Below are 25,209 nucleotides of genomic sequence, written 5' to 3'. Positions count from 1 at the left end.
AGTATAATTGGTATATAATACACTATATTTAAAGTCTACAATTTAACAGGTTTTGATATATATGTACACACCTTGGAAGCCACCTACCATAATCAGGAGAATAAATATCCTTGTTCCTTCATGTATTTTATAGATCTTCCCCCTCACCTTTCTTCAGGTACCCACTGATTATTAACACTATAGGTTTGTTGCATTTTCTTGCCTTTTTTAATCATTGTGGATTAATTTGTTTTTTTCTTGAATTTTATATAATTGGAATCTTATAATATTCTTTTTGTTGGACTTTGATTATGCATAATTATTTTAAAAGTTGTCCATGTTCTTGTGTATTGCTGAGTAATATTCCAATCTCTAGTTTGCTTATCTGTTCATCTCTTGATGTCCATTTGAATTAAGAATAAATTGCTTTTGGGGGCCTCCCTGGTGGCCTGGGGATTAGGTCTCAGTGCTGTCACTGCTACAGTCCGAGTTCTGTCCCCAGCCAGGGAGCTAACTCATATATGGTATAGCAGGCCTCTCCTGTCTCACCTGTTGCTCCCCTTGGCAGTTTATTTCAGGAAAATCTGCCTGTCTGCTCCCCATGCTGTTTCTGATGAGTCCTTTCATCCCCCACACCTCTGGCCTGTACCCAGTTCTATGAAGAAAAATGATGAATAAATAAATTGCTTTGTTCCTACATGTATTACTGTGGTTGTAAGCTTTCATTTCATTTCTGATTGTTCATTACTAGGTCAGTATGTAAATTTTGTAATTTTACAAATTGATGATTGGTTTTGAATCCTGCAACCTCACTTATACTTACTAGTTAGCTCTGGTGACTTTTTCGGTGATTGGAATTTTCTGCATAGATCATTATGGAGTCTGTGAATAGACAGTTTTGCTTAGTCCTTTTCCAACCTGGATGTCGCTTTTGTTTGTTCATTTTTTGCTTTACTTCATTGACTAATATATTATAATGTTGAATAAAAGTGGTGGGAGGGGTGGTGGGATGTGGAGGTAGTGCTGGGGCAGGTGGGAGGAGAGAATTGGAGGTGGGAAATTCAGTTTCTGGTTGTGGGGAGAGGGGTAGTTTTTCACCATTAAGTATGATGACAGCTGTTGGTTTTTTTTGTTTTTTGTTTTTTATTTTTTTAAGATTTATTTATTTGTGCATATAGAACTGGAGTACAGACCAGAGGCACAGGGGCGGCGAGAGGCTTCATCAGAGACAGAGTGGGCAGCAGAACAGGCAGATACATGAAATACACTGCTGAGGGGAGCAGCAGGCGGGTCAGGAGAGGTCTGCCACGCCATGTGGTCACCTCTGGGGCAGGCGGGAATCGAACTCATGTGGAAGTGGCTTTAGCTTCTTAGTGCTGCGCTTTAACCCGCTGTACCACCAAGGAGGGCTGACAGCTGTTGGGTTTTATAGATAGAACTTATCAGGTTTGACTTTTTATGAATGTTTTTTTATTATTATAACACTGGAGATATAATTGATAGTACTGTAGACCAAAGGTTAAAATTTGTCTATATAGTATGTATGCACCTGTTGCTCTGACTAGTGTTCATCTCTCCAGACAACAAAACTCTCCCAGCTTAACCACATGCTCCAGTCATGCTGAACTACTTGCATTTTCTGCAAACATATCAGCAGATGCTTCTGCCTTTGCTTAGAATTTCTACACTTGTCTCTTTTCCTTGGTTGATTATTAATTTGTTCAACAGATATTTGTTGAAACCATTGAAGAGCTGCGCTAGGTCCTAGGCTTACCATGCATTTACTGGGTTCTCCAATGATTGTAGACAACATTAAAGGCAAAATAATTAAATAATTATGAAATTTGGTAAATGATAGTTAAAAAAGAACAGGGTAATTATGGGGCACAATAAAAGGAGGAAAATATTTTCAAATATGGGAGAGATGTCAAGAACGGCCTTTCTGAGGTCGTATCCCTGATACAAAGATCTATAGTATACTTAGTGGGAAGTTGGGTTAGTGGGGATGGTGTCCTAGAAAGAGCAGTATGCAAGATATCAATTTTTTTAAATTTTTATTTTAGGAGAGACCATTGTGGCTGAAGCATAATTAGTGAGCCAGGATACTGGTAGAGGTTGAGATTAGAATTGTAGTAAGAGCTGTATTTTATATTTGGTCTTTGCTTATCATGCTTGGTGTTTTCAGTTTTTTTTGTTTGTTTGTTTTTGTTTTTTAATGAAAGAGGAAGGTATTAAAAGAACTTAAGCAGGGAGGCACATAATAAAATTTGTGTTTTGAAATTATATGGCTGCTGTGTGGGAAAATGAATTGAACATTATGTGCAAGACTAGAAGTGACAAAATCTTTTGAACTGTTTGGATAATTTAGGTTTGAGACAGGGTAAATGGCTGTAAACTAACAATGCAAAGGTCAGAAATAAACACATTTGAGATCTGCATTGGAGGTAGAATCAGTAGGATGTATTGTGTTTTGATACATGTATATATCTGGGAAGTCATCCACCACAATTAGGATAATAAACTACATGAAAATAGGGAGTTTCATTTGTTTTGTGTCTTCAACCTCTGGCTGCAGTGTCTGGAATACAGTAAATCTCCAATAAACAGTATGAGTGGATGGAGAATTAGATGCACTGGATCTAATGTGAGGTCTGAGAGAACAGTGTCATTAATGACTTCCAGATTTCTGCCTAGATTAGACAGATGGATTTAAGCCTGTTTATTGAGATGGAGAAACAGATTTTGAGAGTCAAAATAAGATTTTAGTTTTGATTTTATCAAATTTGTCCTGTCAGTGGGATATCTAAGTGGATCTGCCCAGAAGGCAGTTGGTGGGCACATATCCTAAGCCTAGGAATGTGTCTGCTTGCTTCTTTCCCTTTGTTTTTTTTTTTTTAAAGATTTATTTATTTGTTCATACAGAACTGGGGTACAGGCCAGAGGTTCAAGGGTGGCGAGAGGCTTTACCAGAGATAGAGTGGGGAGCAGAACAGGTAGATCTACGAAGTACACTGCTGAGGGGAGCAGCGGGCGGGTCAGGAGAGGTCTGCCATGCCATGTGATCTCCTCCGGGGCAGGCGGGAATCGAACTCATGCGGAAGTGGCTTTAGCTTCTCAGTGCTGTGCTTTAACCCGCTGCGCCACCAGGGAGGGCCTCTTTCCCTTTGGTTTTACTTCTTCTGCTGTTCTCAGTCTTTACAGAACCCTTTCTCTTGCTCTGTACACATACCTACATATTGCCTGTAATGTATAGATTATATAGATTGATGTACCTTTTAGGTCTGTGATTCTTATATTTAAGGAAATATGTTTCCTATTGAAGCTTACCAAGACTTCCTTGGTATGGACCCAGGATTTAATAGAGTTGGCAAGTATGTTTTGTAATTAGTGGTTTAAGGTTATAATCATGCCTTTCTTTCATGAATGATGAAATTCTCCCCCTCTATTTTTGCATTTAATGTCAAGGGAGGTGAGTGGAGTAAAAAAAAAAAAAATTGGTCTTTTCCTTCCTTACCTAGAATTTAATGCATGTTTATTGAAAGAATGAGATGTTTGTAGAAATGTTGCCATGAGGAAGCACACTCAGATGAAAACAGACTTCTCCTTACATGTATAGCTGGCAAGCTGCCCATATGCAAGTAGGTATTAACTCCACCACTTGGGATTTGAAGATGTAGACTCTGTAGGATTGGGAGTTCTTTTGTAACTAGTTCTTATTGGCTTACCTTTTCTTGAAACTAAATAAAGTGTGTGAGTATTTTCCTAGCAAAATATTTTGTAGATGGCCCTCCCTTGTGGTGCAGCGGGTTAAAGCACAGCACTAAGAAGCTTAAGCCACCTCCGCATGAGTTCGATTCCTGCCTGCCCCGGAGGAGATCCACATGGCGTGGCAGACCTCTCCTGACCCACCCGCTGCTCTCCTCAGCAGTGTACTTCGTCGATCTGCCTGTTCTGCTCCCAGCTCTGTCCCTGGTGAATCCTCTCACCCTTCGCATCTTTGGCCTGTACCCCAGTTCTATATGAATAAATAAATAAATCTTTTAAAAAAAAATTTGTAGTTAACCATATCTAGCTTTCTGAGTCTTACTCATGTGAAAACTTTTGGTTAACTTTAAAAAGCTATACAAACAAAAGAAAATGCTTTGTTGTAAGGTGGCAGTCTAGAGGTTGAGAGCAGGACCAGTAGTTAGACTGTGAGGGTTTGAATCAAAGGCTCCCCATCTATTGGTTATATGTTACATAATCTCATTGAACCTATCATTTCTCTGCTATAAAATGAGGCTAAACATAATACCCATCTTAGGAATTATTAGAATAAATGAGCTATTTTATGTAAAGTCCTTAAATGCAGTGGCATATGTTAAGTTACTCAGAACTTATCAAATCAATTTTAGCTATTACCATGATTTAAATTGATAGTCACTGTTCTTATCATGGATAGTGTAGAAAACAGTCTGCCTCGTGTAATTTTTAACTACCAAGTATAACGTGAAGGTATTGGATGTTCTTCAACAAATCCTTGTCCAAACAAGTATTTTTCAGAAAATCCAACCCCAGGAAATATGGAAAGGCTTACTGTATTTTTACCTCTCTAATTTATGTTTATTTGTAGTCAGTTAACCTCTTTAAATATAAGTACAGCAGAATAGTTTTTCACATAAGAATTCAGAAACTGGGCCTCCCTGGTAGCACACAGGTTAAAATTTCAGTGCTATCAAGCTGTTCCCAGCCATGGTGGCATGAGTTCAGTCCCTGGCCAGGCAGCTGACTAACTTACATGGTGCAGCAGACCTCTCCTCTCTCACATGTTGCGCCCCTCAGTAGTGTATATCAGTAGATTGACCTGTTCTGCTCCCTACTCTGTCTCTGGTGAATCCTCTCATCCTCTGCCCCTCTTGCCTATTCTCCAGCTCTTGTATGGATAAATAATAAAAAATAAAGTCTTAAAAAAAAAGAAAGAGGCCCTCTCTGGTGGCGCAGCGGGCTAAAGCACAGCACTAAGAAGTTTAAGCCACTTCCACATGAGTTTGATCCCCACCTGTCCTGGAGGTGACCACATGGCGTGGCAGACCTCTCCTGACCCGCCTGCTGCTCCCCTCAGCAGTGTACTTCATCGATCTGTCTGTTCTGCTCCCCACTCTGTCCCTGGTGTCCTCTCACCCTCTACATCTCTGGCCTGTACCCAGTTCTGTATGAATAAATAAATAAATCTTAAAAAAAAAAAAAAAGAAGTCAGAAACCATTGCTTTGATGATGAGCCCTTTTACATTTGGTTTTGAACAACGACAGAAAACTATGCTGGATTCCCTTAATGGAGAGTCTAGCCATTCATTCTCCTTCACCATTCCAGGGTAGAATTTTTTTAGAAACTGAATAGCTTTATCTAGCAGGGTCTTCCTGCTCTTACCAGTAGAACAGTACAAAGGCCACATTGAGCGTAGCTGCTGGGGAAAGCCTTTTTTTCTTCTCTGGCCTGTAAATGCAGTTCTGTCTCTCTGAAAAGCCCTGACATCAGCTCTTGGAAAAATCCAAAAACTTGCGTTAGAACAAGTGCTCAAACACTTGCCTGGGCAGAGACTAAATGGCTGAACTTTATTTAGTTCTAAGTTTACCAAATGCCTTTCAGTCATGTTAGATTCATGTTATACTTTTTTCAAAATAAAATTAAAACTATGAGTTACAGACATTATCTAGAAAAATTAGGGTAAGAGAGGTCAATTTAATAGCCTCACCCCCGCCCCCTATTTACCTAGTTTCTCCTCCTGTTATCCTTTTTCCTAAAATCTAGCTTCAAGAAAATGTGAAATTCATGTGTGGCAAGGACAGACTGTCAACATTATAAACTTTTCGTGGTGGTCTCCACATGTTTAGGTGCCTCATAGGTACTAGATGTGCAAGGCAAAATATAGTACTGCTATAAGTATAATAAATTTGACTTTCTTAGTGTTCAAGTCTGTGGAATATGAAGGTGTATTCATACATCACACTGTCCCTTTAACACACAGATTGGGTCATGACTTAAAACCTCCCAGTGGTTTCCAGTGTATTTTGATTTTGTTACCATGGCTCATGTTCTTATGTTCATTCACCCCATCTACATCTTTGATCTCTTTTCAATGTAATTCTTTTGGTCATATTCTATAGTGCACTTTGTGTTCCAAAAATACATTAGCCGATCTCCCTTATAATTCTTGAATTAGCAGTTCTCTTCGCCTGTATTATTAGCCCTAGATCTTCTCATAACTAGCTCTTAGGATCTTCCTTGAGTAAACTAAATTAACTGATTCAGTCATAGTCACATCTTTTATTTTTCTCTTGTATCACTATCTGAAATTATTTTGTTATTTATTTGTCTAGTTAGGTCTATAGAAGATTATAAGCTGCTTGAGAGCAGAGTTATTACCTATTCACTGATGTAATCTCCAGTATCTAGCATAGTGCTTGGCATAGATTGCTGTTTGTGTGGTTTGGTATGTATTTAGCTGTCATAGGAAAGCTAAGTTGACCTGACTTAATCAGTAAGGGCATTTACTGGATTACATAAAAAGAAGTCTAGAGGTAAGCTTCAGGGGTTTTTGAGTTAGTGGTTTAACTTATCAAGGGCCCAGGTTTTGTACATTTTTGTCTTCTTGCCATCCATGTCACCTCTATACTAAACTAGTACATAAGAATACTGAGAAGCAGTCAGGGCTGTTTGCTTCCTTATTCACATTCAATGGGAGAGAAGAAAAGATTCATGAGTAAATCTTTTTCTTAAGATTAAAAAAACACTTTCACAGATGCTTCCTGTGAACTTTGTTCCTATTCTGGTTGTCTTTTTCTGACCCAGGAATGGAATTAACATTAGGCCAAAAAGCCCATCTCTGATGCAGTAAATGGGGTTGACTTCCCCAAGTCACTTGGTTTCTGAGGAAATAGTAGAAAACTGAATACACTTGGTATGTTTTCTAGAAGGAAGGCTGTTGTTTATGGATTGAGAATCAGTTATATCCTCTGAAATCCCAAGTATAATTTTTTTCAATGAATGAATTCATTTATTAAATATGTATTGGATTATTAAGAATATGCACAGAACTATACTAGAGTATAAAATCAGATAACTTACTTTCAGATACTTTAACGATGTCATTTAAATTAACAGAATATTAAAAAGTTATTTAAAAAGTCAATTGATTGACTAAAATAATTTTTCTGACATCCAAGTGATGTTCAGAAAAAGCAAAAAGTATAAACAGATGAGACAAAAGGCAAACAGGAAGATGGTAGACTTAAAGCTCTCCATATCAATAATAACATTAAGATAAGTTGTCTGAATATCCCAATTTAGAAACAGATTATCAATTTGGTAAAACATCATAGCCTAACTATTGCCTATAAAAAACACACTTTAAAAATATTCACTTAGAAAAAAAAAATATTCACTTAGGTTAAACATAAAGGGGTGGGGAAATCTGTGCCATGCAAACACTAATCAAAAGAATGCTAGAATGCCTACATTAATGTCAGATAAAGATGACTCTAGAGCAAAACTATTATTAGAGATAAAGAAAGTAATTTAATAATGCTAAAAGGTTGGTTAAAAAAGACATTTACAGCCCTAAACTTATACAACTAATAAGGGAGCTTGAAATACACGAAACAAAAATTGATATAGTTGTGAGGACTTGACAGATCCACTCATTGTCAATAATTTCAGTAGCCCTTTAACATATCTTAATAGGGGAGACAATTCACTGTATAACAAGTGTAATGAATCCCAATTTAGGGATGACTTTCATGTTTAATGCAAGGGGTTGGAGAATCTCTATATGCACGTATAGTTTATATGTATCAGAGTATTACTTCTTCCCTATCTGCTTTGTTTCATATGTAACGATGATATTGTAGTTAATAAAATACAGAGTTATTTGCAATATTATTAATTCTTTGTGACATTTCTTCAATTTTGAATTGTCCTTATTATAGTCTTTATTATTCAGTAAAGGTGAATAATACACCTTTAACTGACACTTTGGGGGTGCCTGTTTTGCTTTTCCTTTTAGCAGAAATATCAGCTGTGTTATGTGATACATTGTCATTTGAGCACCAAAATAATATTTCTCTGGCCCTGTGTCTTACAAGGTCCATTAGTAAAACATCCCCAGTCAGCGTGACAGGGGTTAGGTATACGTAAATAGGATTGAGCTAGTGAACTGGTGCATCCCCTCTGTTTATCTGGTATACACATTTTTCTACTCCAAACTCCCATGTGGATTCCTTACTATAAATAAATTCATCCTAAGCAGGAAATCAAGAGGGAGTGCATAACTTGAGTTACAAGGATATTTTGTTACAACATGTTTATTATACTGGAAAACTGGACCTAGTGTAAATATTCACAATAGGGAATTGGTTTAATTAATTAAGTAGCCATATAACAACGAAAGCACTTTACCTCTTCAGGATTAATTAGAGCTCTTTGTTTTCATATCTTCACTTTTTTGGGGAAGTTCAATATGTAAAATAAGTAAAAGGCAAACAGCTGTGACATATGGGGAACCTGAAGCCCCATCTTCCCATTTTTCTGGTATCTGAGGAACCTCTAGGATTTTAAGCAGCACAATTTAAATCCAGTGCTGCAGTGAGATTTTTAGTAGTATGAAATTATGCTGATGTGTTTTTAGATTAAAAAAATTACCAAATGATATTTTTTGTATGTTTTAATTTTTATAAAAGCAAATTCATGTACGGTATTTATAATTATGCAAAAACAAATAGAAATCTGTGTCTTGAGAAAAGATGGGGGAGCTTTGATCATACTGATACTGAGATTATGCATGATTTTTGTTTTCTGTTTATCTGCTTATTTTAAAAAATTTTTCTACATGTATTTCTTTGCTAATAAAAAGACATTCCTTCATATTAAAAGTAGAAAGCAATAGGTATTATCTAGAAAATGTTATAAAAATATCATGAACATGGAGTTATTTAGAAATTATCAGGGTCAATTTTACATGTTAAGTGTAAGTCCTATTTTTAACATCTAAGGGAGATGGTGGAACTGAATTAGAAAATGTAAATCAGTAAATTAGAAAATGAACTGAATTTGTAAATCAGTAATACCCATTCTAGGGTGTTGTAACATAAATGTCAAACCTTATCCCTGCCCACCCACTTGCTAAATTCATTGGTATGGTGAGTCATTGTTATTTATGAGTATATACCCTGCTCTAATTCCTTGGGTTTTGGTGAAGAAAAATTCTTGTAGAATAAAATGTGAAATGGCAAGAAACTAAACTTCTAACTTTCCCCCCTCCAAAATCAGAGTTCTTTTTCCTTCCTGTGTGGTAGTTTGAAAGTTTGTGGTATACACTTTTGATAGCAGCATTTGGGGTTTATGATAAACAAGGTAGATGGCTAAAAGAAACTGAGTTGTTAATATTTGAAGCCAGAACCAAACATTTGTGAGGAAAAATTACTTTAAAACTAAGTATTTCATTATTTACATAGCTAAAGTATTTTTAATGTAAAAAAAATTTCCTCGGAAAAAAAAAAAAAACATTTCATGGATTGTAGTACCACAGGCTATTATTACCAGGTGTTTTTTTAAAACTAGCCTTAGAAGTTAATTTGAGATTTTACATTACATTCTTGTGAATCATCTTTGGATTTTATGTCAGACATTAACTCCCAGATCCTTGACATCCTTTGGTTTGTATTGCAAAATCCAAAAGTTTAAAACTAATAATACCAGCCCCCAGTTAGGACGCAGCACTGCAAGCTCATTGCAGCCGCTTTAGTGCAAGTTCGATTCCTGGCCCCGGAGGTAATCCACAGGGTGCAGCAGACCTCTCCTGAGCCGCCCACTGCTCCCCTCAGCAGTGTACTCCATCTCTCTGCCTGTTCTGCTGCCCACTCTGTCTCTGGTGAAGCCTCTCACCGCCCCTGCACCTCTGGCCTATACCCCAGTTTTGTATGTATAAATAAACAAATCTTAAAACAAAAAAACAAAAAAACTAATAACACCTGGAAAAATTCCCTTAGTCATCCTGTCAGCTGTAGCTTCTTCTGATTTTGAGCCTTCTGATACAACTAATGTTTTATATTGCCAGCTCTATAAATACTTTTCATGCTTTGGATCTATTTGCTAATGAAAAAAAGAACAGTGATGGATAATGTTCGGGGTTTTTGGTGTCTTTTTTTTTTTTTAGCCAGTTACATAAACTTTGCTTCTTTTAGCGACTATAAACTATATCCCAGTTATAAATTATAGGTGTGGAAGAGTAGTGGTAGTGGTCTTTTACTGCTTTTGGTTCTGTGAATCTTACTGTAAAAAAAAAAAATCTAAGACTGAGTTAACAGTTCAGCTGAAATCATCACTATGTTCCAAACCCCTGCAGTTAGGGGTGTTTATGCATTGTGGACAGATGCCCTTTTAGCTGTGTTGTTATTTTGTGGAAAACATACAGTACTAGAGCAAGCTGGTTCATATTCATATTAGAGTAATTTCACATTTTAAGTTATACTCCAGGCATATGACTTACTGTTTAGAGATAGGTAAATGAAAACCCAGGATACAGAGTGCTTTAATCGTTCTTGATTTTTTTTTTTAAGATTTTATTTATTCATACAGAACTGAGGTACAGGCCAGAGATGCGGAGGGTGAGGGTTCACCAGAGACAGAGTGGGGAGCAGAACAGGTAGATCTACGAAGCACACTGCTGAGGGGAGCAGCGGCCGGTAAGGAGAGGTCTGCCACGCCATGTGGTCACCTCCAGGGCAGGCGGGAATCGAACTCATGCGGAAGTGGCTTTAGCTTCTCAGTGCAGTGCTTCAACCCGCTGGTCACCAGGGAGGGCCGTTCTTGACATTTTAAAGGAGATGAGGAAGTAATGGACTATTATGGTAAGAAGTGGCTGATACGGTCAACACGACTTCAGTAAGTTTTAAAAATAAAGCTCTGACCCTGTTTGCCAGGAAACTTTTTTCTTACCCTGTAGCATCTGAAAAGTTTGTTAATTTGAAGATTGACTAATTTTATGTAATATGATGATAGTTATACCTATGGTTTTACACACTGGCTTTGAATTATACATGTTTGGATTTTGCCAAGCTAAAAACATATTTGAATATTGTTAGTATTTAAATTTATTTTATTTTCTATTTAAAATTAAGTAATATCATTAAAGTTTGGATTTTATTTTTGTTCTAAATAGTAAATGATAATTAAATATTGAGTAAAACATAGGGAATAATTTATGGTGGATTTGCTGCTTATTTTTTAATTTTATCCTCTAAAGAAATTAGTGATATTTTTATCCTCTAAAGAAATGATTAATATTAAGTTATTTTTACATTTGACACGGGAAGTTTAAGCAGATTGCCCATGTTGAAATTCAAGTAACTTTTACACTGTGAAACTAAAATATAAATCTAGATGTGTTTTTCTCAGGAGTGTCTGCACATAAGGCCTTGAGATGACACATAATTTTCATTGACTGTAACAATACTGAAGTAGTATGTATTTTCCACTGATGTTTATCATCATCTTATGAAGTTTGAATCCCAGAACTATCTTATTACATATTACACACTAGTGTGGTTTATAATAAAATGATACTATACTTTATTGATTCCTGGGTGCACAGGTTTTTCCCTTGCAGTTTAACATTGATAAAATCAGGATGTCTGTTAACAATGGAATTTTTTAAAATTCTAAATTTAGTAACTAGCATTGTTTTGCTACTAATGAATGTTTGAGGACTCTTCAGTACAGGTAAAACTTCTTTAACTTCCTCCCCTTCACTTAGATCAGTCCTGATTAATAACTGTCTTATGTTTCCAAATTCCCCATCATAACTACGCACAAGGAAAAGATTTATAATACCTTGGAAGAAAGGGAAATTAAGATTTGAGCGTAATAGCACTATTTAGTCCTTCAGAGTGCCTCTTGTTGGAGTAGTGTCAAAAGGCTAGCTTTTTTCCTCACCAAACTCAATAAAAGAAAAAATGTTTATTGTAACAAATATGCCTTAATACAAAACTTTGGCAGTTCTTTGAAATTTTATTAATACGTAAGAAATTTGGTTTTAGCTATCTTAAAGGATATCCCAATTATCAAACCCTTCATGTGTATATTCATTTGAGAATAGTTAGAATTGGCTTAAAATGGTAGTTTTGCTCCAATAATATATTAATTTTGGGGGGAAGGGTTATTAATATGTTAAATTGTCTATAGTAACAAAAACAAATTCTTGGGGAGTGAGGGAGACCTGTTGCTTTATAGGACTTTAATTATTAGTGCTTAGAACTAACAAGGAAAAGATCTCATGTGGCAAGTGAGTAAATATTTTGGGACACGTAAAGCCCCTGGTTAGGATTTCTGGCATATACAAGTATGTTCACTATGGGTAATCCAAAGTAAGATCATTTAGTCACCTATTCCCAAGGACTCAAAAATTCCTGACAACCTTTCTCTTCATCATAGTTCTCCATGTTGGTATTTGGTTTTTGTCTTAAATATAGAAAAATGCATGCACACACATAAAAACATAGACACATATTCGTTGTTCTCTAAATATCCGAGTCATTAACAAACCCAGCTAATTAGCCAGACCGAGTTTGATTAGGCACAGGTAGCATTCAAATACAACTTTCTACAACAGAGTTGCCATGATTTTAAAATTGGACTACACGGTGAACAGGAACTTGAAAATAATAGGGTTTTGTACCAGAATTTTTAATCATTCTAATGCTGGTCTAACTTGTTGCACTAGAACTGTCTAATTTTTAGCCTTATACTTATCTCTTTGTAGCACTTGATAGTGTTATTGCCTCTTTCTTGGACCCTGGGACATTCCTTTCTCTTTTAATCTCTTGTATCCATTCTTATTCTTTGCCCCTAGTAGTTGATCCTTGCTCTTTTCTTCCCCCAGTCACCATTGTGTTGATGACTCCAGTCTACAATTCTATCTTCAGGTTATTCTCTGGGGTTCTAACTTCCTATTGCCACCTACATAATTACTATATCTCCATCTGAATGGAGTCCAATACTGCACATAGTAGGGATTTTACAAATTTGTGGGAGTCTCCTGGAACAGAGGAAACAAATAGTAAGAAAGTCTCTTGATATTGTTTTGTATATATAAGCTACATATTGTTTTGCCACAAACTTTAAAGTAATTGAATGATTAGAGAAATAATTGATTTAAATTTTTTTGAAAAAAGTTCTTTATCTGTACTTGATGAATATAGTCAGTAGTTATCATATGATAAGTTTTAATGTAGGTGGTCCTTGTCATTCACCTCTTCATTCCATTTTTGTCCTCTTCTTTCCTCTCTTTTTCCATTCCTTTGTAAGAGAAAATAGCTCAGGAAACTGCTTACAGTCAGTACGCTGGGAACTTCCGGGATTCTTTACCAGAATCTCCCTAGATGTTGCATTCCCTGACGCAACAGCATTGTTTTAGGACGGAGTTTTTATAATGACTATGAGGCTGAATGGCAAAGGTTGCTAACTGCAGGGTATTATCCTTTGCAGAAACTCATTTGGGAATCCACTTATGCCAACTTAAATATTCATCAGTAAATTAAAGAACCTATTAGCCACCCCAACCTCTCCACTTTCCCTGCCCAACAAGTGAGGATGTATTACTTTAGAACTTCTTTTCCTTTGGAAGATGAAATGTTTGTTATTCCTAACTCGGTGGTGTCCCAACGTGGATCACATGAGGGGAGGTTTGTCTTTATCTTCGGATCAATTTTGATTTATGTAGTAAGTAAAGGGAATGGTAGTTAAACTTGGAGTTTAAAGTTTTTTTCCCCCTTTTTTATTGAAGTAATAATAGTTTACAGCACTGTATATATTTTAGAAGAGTTATTTTACTATTAAACTACCTCCACACCAAATAAAATTCAAGTGTGATGTTTTCTTACTGTCTTTACTAATAACCTTGTATTTAAAAAATAATAATAATTTCACTGATGGCTTAATAAGTCCTGTTGTTACTACCTACCTACACTAAATCTTTACTGATAATGTCATGGTTGAGATAATTTCTTTAAAGGACAAAAATGGAAAGAGGAATGGGAAAAGATTTAAGAACATTCTTTTTGACTTAGGTTACAGCTTATGAATAGCTCCACACTGTTAGTCAGGAAGTCTGTAGTTTAAAAAAAAAAAGATAACCAGTAGGAAATGCTGTATTTTAGTTTACAGAACTGTAAAAAAAAAGAGAGAGAGAAAAAAGTACCCCTTCTTTTTCCCTGCTTTTGGAACATTTTTAATAACTGATAGTACCTCTGTGGTAATTTTTTTCTAGATTTCTGTTATTAATATTAAACAAGTAATTGAAGATCATGATTTTATTTATGATCAAATGGTAGATCATAATAAATAGAGCAGTGATCAGCATCTAGTTTTTTTGCTAGAGGGGAGATGGTGGGCAGGAAGGAACTTCTGATGCTAAACTAATTATAATGTTTTAATGATAAAATATTTTTCTTCATTCATTTTTGAAATTGTAAAATGGACATATTTTAATAGTTATCTTTTAAGGTTATATAAAATAATGTGCATAACAATAAGATAATGGTGCATAACATCATGAAAGCGCTTAATAAATTTCACTATTGCTATTATTATGATGATGATTAAAAAAAAAAAAAGAAGAACCCATACTCAGGGACAGCTAGTGAATGGTAATATGTCTGCAATTTAAGATTTAACAAAATAGTTCAAGTTTTTATAAAAGGTGCCCAAACTTCTTATTCTACATGTCTGTTGTCCTGCTTTAGCATATGATTTTAATCCCTTATTCCGCTTTAGTAGAAAGAATAAATTTAGTAACAATTTTACAAATGAAGTAACTGTATCTATCTACCCTTCTTTTTTGTTTCAGGTTTCCCCTCAAAAAACCTATAAGGTAAGTCAGACTTCAGTTGTGTATCATAGGTTTAAGTTATATTTTAGTTAAAAGCATTTCTTTGAAATTGTAATGAATTTTTTAAAACAATTTAAGTAGTTCAGAATATAAGGATGCTTTACAAATATTACAGAACTAGTATTTTTTTCTGAAGACAAAATTTTGATTACCTTTTCATTGTTTTAATACATACATTCTTAAAGGCTGTTCAGATTTATACTGAAGTTCTTTATAAAGAAGTTTTATTTAAAAATTTGTGATGTTTTTTCAGCAGTTAGTAGCTTGGGGAGGGAGTATAAATGAATTGCCACTTTTTGATGTGTTTTTTATCACTTGGATATAACTGTAACTGCCTTTAGTTAATGCACTCTGGCAAACTGCATCCGTCTCATTTACTTTAAAATAGCAAAGGAAAAAAATCTGTAAATTGTGGTAAATGTTATTTAAAATGTAGGCAATTTGTCATTCTTCATTATTATAGTACTTTTTCTGTTTTACGAGACAGTATAGTGCAAGATACCAGTGTTAATTTTTGCCTTTTAGTAAGTCTAGTGTGTCTTGCAGTTACGGTTTTACTTGCCATCCACCTGTTTTCTGATCAGTATAATTGGCTAGGGTATAGGAAAAACAGTAAACCCAGTGTCATCAGGGTTAACAATTCTGTGATCAAAACTAAGAGCAGACGCTAATTGAAACTTGCCTAAAACTGTTTTTTAAAAAACTATTGTCACCCATACCATACTTACAATGATTTATAGTATATGTAAGATTTGAGAATGTATATATTACTTCAAGGTTTTTTTTTTAATCTGCTAAATGGAAAGAATAGTGATTAACTTGTGAAAACCCCTAAAATAATGTAAGTAATTGTTTATAAGGATAAAATGCACTTTAATACTAACTATTAAACATTAATTAATACTGCTTTATTAGGTTTAAACACATTTTATAACCAAATATTTGTATTGCACATAAGAGATTGAATTTTAAAATTGAGACATTTATGAGATTGTATAAACTTAATTGTTGGTTTCTCTTTGTAAAGCACACTTGGGATTTTTAAAATTTTTATATATTTTTATATTTAATTTTTATATTATTCTAATTTAGTAAACATTTGATTGCTTTGATTAAATTTAGGCATGGAAGTATTTTGAACCGAGAGTCACCAACAGATAAGAAGCAGAAAGTTGAGCGCAGTGCATCACATGATTTTGACCCCACAGGTAAAGCACTGTTTGTTCTTCTAAATAATGTCAAGAGTCAAGAAGTTTAGAATGCTCTAGCTTAGGCTACATAGTTCCCTGAAATACCTAGGAATAATTGTTTGAGCTATTTAGGAATCTCCTTTTCTCTACATTTACCTAACATAAAACCTTTAGCATTTAGGAGTAATGTAAATACTTTAAGTAAATAAAACTGGATTCATTATGGAAACAACATTGTAGAATATATTATTTTTTAAAATGATGGTGATAATAGAAATAGTTATACAATAACTCAAGATTTTGGTCAAACCATGGACTGTCTGACCAGATATATGAGCTAATAGGTCATAAAATCAAGGTTATAACAACTACAGATTTCTGTAGTAATTTAAACATTTATGGAATTTTAAGTATTTAAGTAAAGTGCAATTTAAGCAATCAGTGGTTTCACAGTAATGGTTTTAGTTTAAAGGAAGAAAATGTTTTACCTAAAAAGTTTTCTGAATTCAGAGAATTGTCTTTTCCATAATGTTGACCTTCCCAGGAGTTTTCATGTTAATAGAATTTTTACTACTTATATTCTTAATTTTTTGCAGATAGATTAAACTTCTCTTGTGAATTATGTGCTTTTGCTTTCTCCTTGTACATTCACTCAATATTTAATATATAAAATTCCTTGATAATTTTGTTTTTCTAATTTGAAACAGATAGGTATTCTTTGAGTACATACTATTTTATTTAGTTACTTGTTCCTATGAAAAAAGATAATAGTAAATGTTAAGGTCTCAGGTATATGTATGTACTCCTACATACTTTTAGATTAAAATATTTTAGATTAAAAATACCTAAAAATTTAAAAAAATAATATAATAGTTTATTTTACATCATTTTGTGCCTTTTCCATCTCAGTTGTAATCCCCGTGGGCTGCCTATCACCAAATCATCCGTGTGCCATCACCATAGTCCAGTGCATTTCCTTCCCTCCCCCCAACTTTTAATCCCATTCCCCACTCTAATTCCGTAAAATGTCTCTGGTATATAGTTGTTCATTATTATTATTATTATTTTCTCCCCTACTATGAGTGAAACCATCCAGTTAAAAATACCTAAAATTTTAAGAGAATAAATGGTGTTTTGTATCTAATTAAGGTATTTCATACTTTTAGTATAAATTGCTTTTACTTAAAGAAATATTTTAAATATTATATAGAAAGGAAAAACTAGTCAGTTAATAGTTAATAATGTCCCTATATCTTAGGTATCAGGTAAAAATGAAATCCCAGTCATCGATGTAGGAGGTTTTGGTGCTGTAGGACTATGTTTTTTGTAACTTCTGGGTCTCCTTTATGAGATAATTCTTAACTTCTGACAACTAATTTTGCAAGGGGCACAAAGGCTTTCATTTATATGATGGTTACAGTTTTTGCTAATGAGGGTCCCAAGTTTCTGCCCTGTGTTTGTTCAGAGCAGTATAGTCTTGTTAGTTACACTTTCCCTATATTGTTCACCTCTGGTGTGCTGCCATCTCCAGAGACAGGTTTAGCAAAGTGGTATTATGTAATGGTTCATAATGAGATTATTACAGCTTTTTGTGCTTTTGTCATCTAAATGGCCAGATGATACATTTTGTAGACAATTTATGTGTTGTTTTGTTTAAACATTTTATTGCACTGTCTTTTCTTTGATAAATCTTTAAAATATGTCATTGCCTGTGCTGTTCGTGACTATTTCTGAGTGCTATCACCTGGGATGTTCATACTTCATATTTGCATAATTTAACTTGATCATGATTCATTCTTTTCCCTTCCCCATGAATTTTCCCCTTACATTGGTCTCCATATTTTCTATATCTCTCTCCTTTTTTCCTCCCCCCCTGCTCTTGTACAGATAGCTCCTCCAAGAAGACAAAATCTAGTTCAGAGGAGAGTAGATCGGAGATATATGGTAAGCTGATGTAGCCAATTGAGCCTTGCACCTACGGAGCTTGCTTCATGCTGTGTCCTTCTTCTTCTTTTTTTTTTTTTAAATAACTGTAGCCTTCCTTTTTGTATGCTCTGCATGGCATGATCTGCTGCAGGGAAAGGGAGCCTGGGGTTTTCATGTGACTGTGATGTGGAAGCTTAAGGTTGCTAGACACTAACACTGAAGAATAAGAGTAGGCCACATTATTAATCTTTGCTTTCACTGTGTTTGTTAGGAAAGTGATTATCTCTAATCTGGTTTGGTAAGATTTTTCCTAAATAGTATGGCTGGGTTTTGACTTCTTGGCATCATATATATATTCCAGTAGTTCTTAGTTTGGTTTTTGTGACCAGTGTTTTTTCTATGTAGTTAAACCTTTTGCAGCAGTTCCACAGGAAATGTGTGCTATGCTTCATGGCATGTCAAGTGTGTGTGTGTGTTTCTTCTACAGTATTTGGTTTCATAAGTTAGAAGTAGCTTCCCAATTTTCCCAGATGCTGTTCTCTATACAGATTTTATGGCTTATTCTCTCCTTAGGATTGTAAACACTGTAACACCAACCTTTTCCAGTAGCTTTTGCTATATTGTATTTCATCTCCCCTATTGTTTTCCTATATCTGTGGAATGTATGTAAAAGCTTGCTGTTTGTTTTAAATGAGGACTAACAATTTAGGAATCCATGACTAGAAATACTATACTAATATTTTTCTTACTAGTGATAGGGTTATTAACACTAGTTCAGACTTGCCATCAGCTTGGTAATAGAAACATTTTAAGTGGTAATAGGGAAATAAGGTGTGGCTTCTCTGTGTGTTTACTTTTTGAAAGCTCTGGCGATACTTTTGGGAAGGAACTGAGCCATGAGACCCCAGAAAGTACTTATCAGAGAGATGTGTTGATCAGAGTAGAATTAGCATGCAAACTTAAATCTCTTTGACATTGCAAATATTGTATCACCTGTGTGAATAATGTTTTTCAGACTGTGGCTCATCAGCATGGGTGAGTAAGAATTTTTAGGGTGCCAAGAACTGGGAAATTTGCTATATGACTGAGTACAATCATATCAACAGATGTCATTGTTTTGGTATGGGGTCTTACAAGCCCACTTCTAACTTTTGGGATTATACATTGTCTTCTCTTGTAGAATTCATTAGATTTGTACTTAGCACAAATGCTGCTTATTCACTTAAGCATTATTTATTTTAAACTTTCTTCACCATTTTTAGTGCTATTTTGTGAGATAAATAGCTAGTCAACTATTTGTTTTGTATTGACTTCTTTTGTTAAGTTTATGCTCATTGTAGAATTTTATTAGGTGAATATTTAATTTACTTCACCATATTTTTTCCTCTGGACTTTTGAGAGTCTATTGAATATGTGCAGATATGCTTTCTGATCTGTAATTTTAATGATATTTAATTTTCTATTTTTTCACTAAAATTGTAATGGGTGTAATGTTTATGGGATCTTGTGGGGTGTGAGAGATTTAGTAAGAGAATTTTAAGTTACATTACAGCTTCTTCCTAACTTCTATATTAGTATTATTTACAGTAAAACAAGCCATGTCCTTTTCAAAAGTGTGTTAGTCTGCTGGAGCTACTATCACAAAATATCAGAGACTTGGTGGCTTACACAGCAGAATTTTTTTCTCATAGTTTTGGAGGTGCCAGCATGGTCATGCTCCCTCCTGGCTTGCAGATGGCTCCCTTCCTGCTTGGTGCTCACATGAACTTTCCTTGGTGCAATTACACAGAGAAAGAATGTACATTACTTGGTGTCTCTTTTTATAAGGGCACTAATCACATTGTGGGGGAAGGCCCCACTCTTCAGTTGATCTAACCCCAATTACCTCTACAAATACCATCACCTTGGGGGTGAGGGCTCAACATAAGGTTGTAGGGAGCTACAAACATTCACTGCATAATAGAAGTGCACTGTTAACCCTTGGAATATCCTGTTTTGGATAGTTCAGAATGTATTTTTAAAAAATTCATACCTTTTTATTATTCAGCCTTTTCATGCCTATAAAAAAGGCAAGTTCTTGATTTGATTGTTACTCTCTCCAAGTTATTCCTTACTTTCTTCATTTTTTCAGTGTTTTAGAGTATAATCTTCTTTGTACTCATAAATCATATGCTGCTTAACTCTTGTAATCTCATGTCTAAACCCAAGCTAGTTGGAAGGTGAACCAAAATACCCTACTTGAAAATCTTCAGTTCCCACTTTCCCTCGGAACATTTGGCAATGGAGATAACTTTTCTTTTATTTCTATATTACATAAACCTGGTTCTTTATCTTTGTAATTAAAAAAAAATTTCTTCCCTTTCATAAATATTAGCATGACCCCAGTTTCATTTTCTGTTCTTTTTCCTCTTTATAGTCATATATTTAAAATTGTTTGCTGAATATCAGAACTCTGACTATCTTTAAAATTCATAATGACCAGTCTGGAAGTTATCATAGTTCTTTGTGGCTAAATCAGTTTTTCTCTTAATTCCTCAATTCTTTCAATGACATTTTAACATCATTCTTTCATACCCCCATTTTTATTTTCTTATGGTTATCATTGACATTTTCCCTTCCCTTCTTCTCTATAGTCAACTATATGCCAGTTTCATTGATTCTGCCTTCACAGTGCTTTTGATTCCTCACTCTCTGTTTCTATCTATAATACCTTGTTGAGTTTTTCATCATTTCATTAGAATATTTTAACATTTAATAGACTTAAATCTTTTGATTTTGTATTATTGAATTTTCTCCATTCTACTATGTTCTTTCAAATTAATATTAAGTAAAGTGAGGAGTTGGCCATTCATTTGCTATGAGTACAAGTAGATTATTAAGATACATAATATCTAAAAGATACCAGGCTCTAAATTTTTTTTTCCAAATATGGCTTGTTATTCTTTCTTTGTTCATATCATCCTCATTGTCTTGAATGCATTTACCAACTGTAACTCCCTGTTGAACCTTCCACATCCTTCAGGTCCTAGTTCAAATACTTACATTTTGGTGGACCTGCCTAAGATTGCCTTCAGGCAATCTTGTCTGAACTTTGATATCTTGTTTTGTATCAAGTTGTTTGTATTTATGTTTGTCTTTGCAAGTTGCCTGATACCGTGGAGGTGGTACTAAGTTAGTTTTGAAATAATAGTGGTTGGGATTATGATGAAGTGTTTTATAGCAAGAATTGATGAAATAAAATCATGATTCATTTTCACTGTATTTTTCTTCTGAAAAATTTTAAGATAGTATAAAATACAACTTAGAGAACCACTTGAACTATCTTAAAAGAAGGAAACCAGCATGCTTGGAACTTAAGGTTCCTCTTCTTGTGCATTTGGAATGAGAAGCTTCTTAATCAAAGGATTATCTGAGGTCTTACTCATAAAACACGAATGTCTGGCAGCAGTTTAAAAATGAGCTGTTTTTATGAGGTTGCACATAGGCCTTTCTCCACACCCTTCCCTGAAGCTAATTCTTAAGAGGTGAGACTTAGAGAAGTTTAGTCATGTAATAAAATCAAAGGTGAGGAGAGACTGATGTGCTTTAACAAAGTAAGTGTACTATGGAAGCTTTAACATGTTGCCTTACATATGTAACATTCCATTTTCATTAATTTACTCTTTGTATCTGTAGTTGTTGCCATTTTCAGGAAGATAATATAATATAACTTGAGAGCTTTTTACCTTTTTCAGAATGCTGTTTTTCCCCTGAGCCCAAATATTTCTCTGTTTTGCACAGTTTTCAAGACTGTGATTCTACTTTTTCTTAAAATGTGATTGAATATGGTTTATTTAAAATTTCTTTTACTTAAACTAAATTCAAATTTATCTAGTAACTGTTCATTGAAACTAAATGCTAGGGACTATGCTGTTAAGGAATAGGAATATAAAAACAATAGGAGACTGTACCTGTTTCTTATAGTTCACAGTTCAATCCAAAAGAAAGAATTGTAATATATTTTCTAAATGCAATAATAGAAATTTGTATTTGTTTACAAGTACTTAAAAAATAGTTAATAGAAAGAAATCTTCATATAATACCAACAACAGTGAAAATTAAATGATTGCTATGACTAAGTTTCAAGAAAGGCTATGCCTTATCATTGTCTTTCTTGCTAAACATCCCCTTTGTCTTATACATACAAAGTATTTGGATACAATTCCTATGAAGGGCCCTTCCTGGTGGCACAACAGGTTTAAAGCACAGCACCATGAAGCTATCATAGCCACTGCAGATCCCTGGCCAGGGGGGTGACCCACATGGTATGGCAGACCTCTCCTGATTGGCCTGCTGCTCCCCTCAGCAGTATATTTCAGTCAGTCTCCCTGTTCTGCTCCCTACTCTGTCTTTGGTGAACCCTCTTATCTTGTGCACCTCTGGCCTGTACCCCGGTTCTGTATACATAAATCAATAAATCTTTAAAAAAAAAAACAATTCATACAAAAGTGGTTATATGATCTTATAATAGCGATAAACACCTTTGGTAATTATAGTGAGCAATCTTTATAGTAAGCTGTAAGGGATTCAGCACAACAAACAGTGAACTATATATGTGTTTGTAAAAATCACAGAATTTTTTTTTTTAATTAACCAGATTTGAAAATGACTTTTGGAGTTGAGCGTCTGCTTTCATCTTTCCCTTCTTTTACAACCTATAAAACTTATTATCCGTACCATGCTTTAACTCTTAGGCTTTGTCATTGTTGCCATATTTTTTCTGTATTCTCTTCTTTGCCAAGATTTTAAAATTTTGTAAGTGAAGACTTAGGTGTTTTATTATTCCTTACAACACTTACATACTGTGGGGTTAAATAGCTAGTGGACAGATGCTCAGTACAAATTTACTAAAACAAAGAAGTGGATTTTTTTTTTTTGTCAAAAAGGACATTCCAAATATATAGTAACTCAGTCACTATTGGTGATTTTAATATTAAGGGTGGAATTTATTCTCTGTGGTAGGTTAAAACAGCTCCAGGTCTACAATAAGGAGAAAACTTTCAAAAAAATGAAAAGCATTTAAATTTTTGAATGGAGAGTAGTATAGTATAATAGGCCTAAACATTTGAAAGACTGGTTTTCTGATTTTTGAATGGTATGACAACTGTTTTCAGTTAATTATGACCTCAAACCTAAATTTATAAAAGTGATATAGAATAGATTCATTAATTTGAATTCCATTGATTATGAAGTGGATACATGAGTAAGGTGTGTTTTCTTTTTTTGTATTGTTTTAGTTACTCTTATATGTTACAGTACATCAGATCCTCAGAATAGCAGGTATATTTAGATAATAAAAAAATGAATAATATAGTGAGGCAGGGGAGAGGAGAAAGATATATAGCATATGTACATAGATAGCTCTTTCCCTTTGCTCTTTACCTTCTCCTTTTGATATAGAATGAAAAAAGAATGTCTCAGGTTGAAACAGTTTTGAATTAGAAACAATAGGTTTGCAGTATTCTGAGATACTCTAATATATTACCTTGATCCTTAGTAGCCTGTTAGGAGCATAAACATATTTACTGTAATTAAATGTGTGTTGGTAATTAGTTTTCTTCTCTGATCATCTCCCTTTCTGAACTTTCATCCATTTTTAAACCCTCTTTTTTTGATTTTCATTAATTCATTAGCATTTAAAATTTTTCTCATGTGCCAGAACATAATGTCATAGTTTCTGGGATAAGCCTGTAAACAAGAGAGAGTTCTTATGCTCAGCTCTTGGTGCATCTAATATAATGAGGATAAAAACAAATACAGGTACAGTGGGAGTTTACTACAGAGTACCAAATCCAGTCTGTATATTTAGGAAATATGTCCAAGAGGAGGTGATTTATTTCTGGAGGCCTTCTTGCTATACCTCACTTCTAAAGTTACCTATCACAGGAAGCCCTAATCTCTGAGACATGCCTTCTCTCTACCTTTTCCATTGAAAAATAATTTGCTTGTCTGTCAGAACAAAACCAAACTTTAGACAAAGACATAAATGAAGATTCACCCTCATAAGGAGAGATTGTGTTAATGAAAGGAATTAACATGAGTGTTTTAAATTGCTTTTTAATTGCTGGTATGGACAGATGAGTAATATCTCTGAGCAGGAAAATTCAAGGGCAACCTGCCTTTCATCATAATAAAAAATACTTAAAATGTATTCATTATTAATACTTAACATTGGTATTTGTCAGGCATTGTACTAAAAATTTATATTCAAGTAAATTAGTCATAGCAAACTCAAACCCCACTACCTCTTTCCTTCATTTTTTGTGGGCACTCTTTTCTGTGGGAACTTGGAAAAAAAAATCTGTTTACTGAGCCCAGTAGTTTAACACAAAAAATGCAATACTAGAAATCTTTAATTCATTGACTTTCAGCTCTTAGGAGAACTGGAAGGGATGGATGTAATATGTGGAAATATATATCCAGTGTTACAGTTGTTTTGATTTCTAAGGTACATTATCTAATTTATTTTGAAAGTTCAAGTAACAGTAAAGGAGATCATCAACTGTTTATATTTTTAATTCCAGGCATGTATCTTTAAAAATTCCTTTCAAAAATTTTTTTTTATTTTGAAGTTCTCTGGTTGTATATATCATATACAAGATATACTAATAATCTATAAAGAATGTTTTTCCTTGATTTTATGTATTTTTAAAAAGTCCATTCTACTTGTAGTTCTCCAAATTACTTGAAGTAATAAAAGAAAAGGACTAATTTTTGATGGGTCATAATTTACTATTTTGTGGTATTGGTGGATTTGTGAATTTGTATACTGTTTAGTATTTAGTAGTCTGTAGAATTGAGAGGTACAATTTACATGAAATAAGATGTATTTGTAACTGTTTTGATACATGAATATCCTCATGTACCTTTACCTTAATTAAGATAGAAAACTTGTCCATCACCCCAAAAGTTTCTTGTTGCAGTCATTCTTACTTCTCTTCCCTACCGTGCAACCCTAAATCTGCTTCCTCTCTTGTTGTAGTTTGGTTTTGCTTGTTGTAGGCTGGCATCATATAGTGTGTATGCTCTTTTGTAACTGCTACCTTTGCTTTAATGTCATGGTGTTTTTATAATTCATCCATATTTGTTGCATGTCTGAGTAGTTCTTTAATTTTCTTGCTAAGTGATATTTCATTGTAATGGATACAGCACAT

General features: G+C 34.3%; 1 protein-coding gene across 2 annotated transcripts in view; it reads left to right on the top strand.

Moving 5' to 3' along the window:
- The window catches only part of ARHGEF12 (Rho guanine nucleotide exchange factor (GEF) 12), a 119,189-nt gene that overhangs the window by 39,693 nt on the left and 54,287 nt on the right, over positions 1-25,209 (top strand). Inside the window, exons 2-4 of one of the 2 annotated variants that reach the window (XM_012729729.1) lie at positions 14,859-14,882; positions 16,023-16,108; positions 17,978-18,034. In XM_012729729.1, coding sequence (XP_012585183.1) covers positions 14,859-14,882; positions 16,023-16,108; positions 17,978-18,034 — 167 coding nt within the window. The remainder of the gene's footprint in view (positions 1-14,858; positions 14,883-16,022; positions 16,109-17,977; positions 18,035-25,209) is intronic. The other variant, XM_012729730.1, reaches the window with a different exon arrangement.

The sequence above is a fragment of the Condylura cristata genome, unplaced genomic scaffold, assembly GCF_000260355.1.
Source record: "Condylura cristata isolate star-nosed mole 26May11 unplaced genomic scaffold, ConCri1.0 scaffold00025, whole genome shotgun sequence".
Taxonomy (NCBI): Eukaryota; Metazoa; Chordata; class Mammalia; order Eulipotyphla; family Talpidae; genus Condylura; species Condylura cristata.
This window is presented reverse-complemented; position numbering and strand designations above follow the sequence as displayed.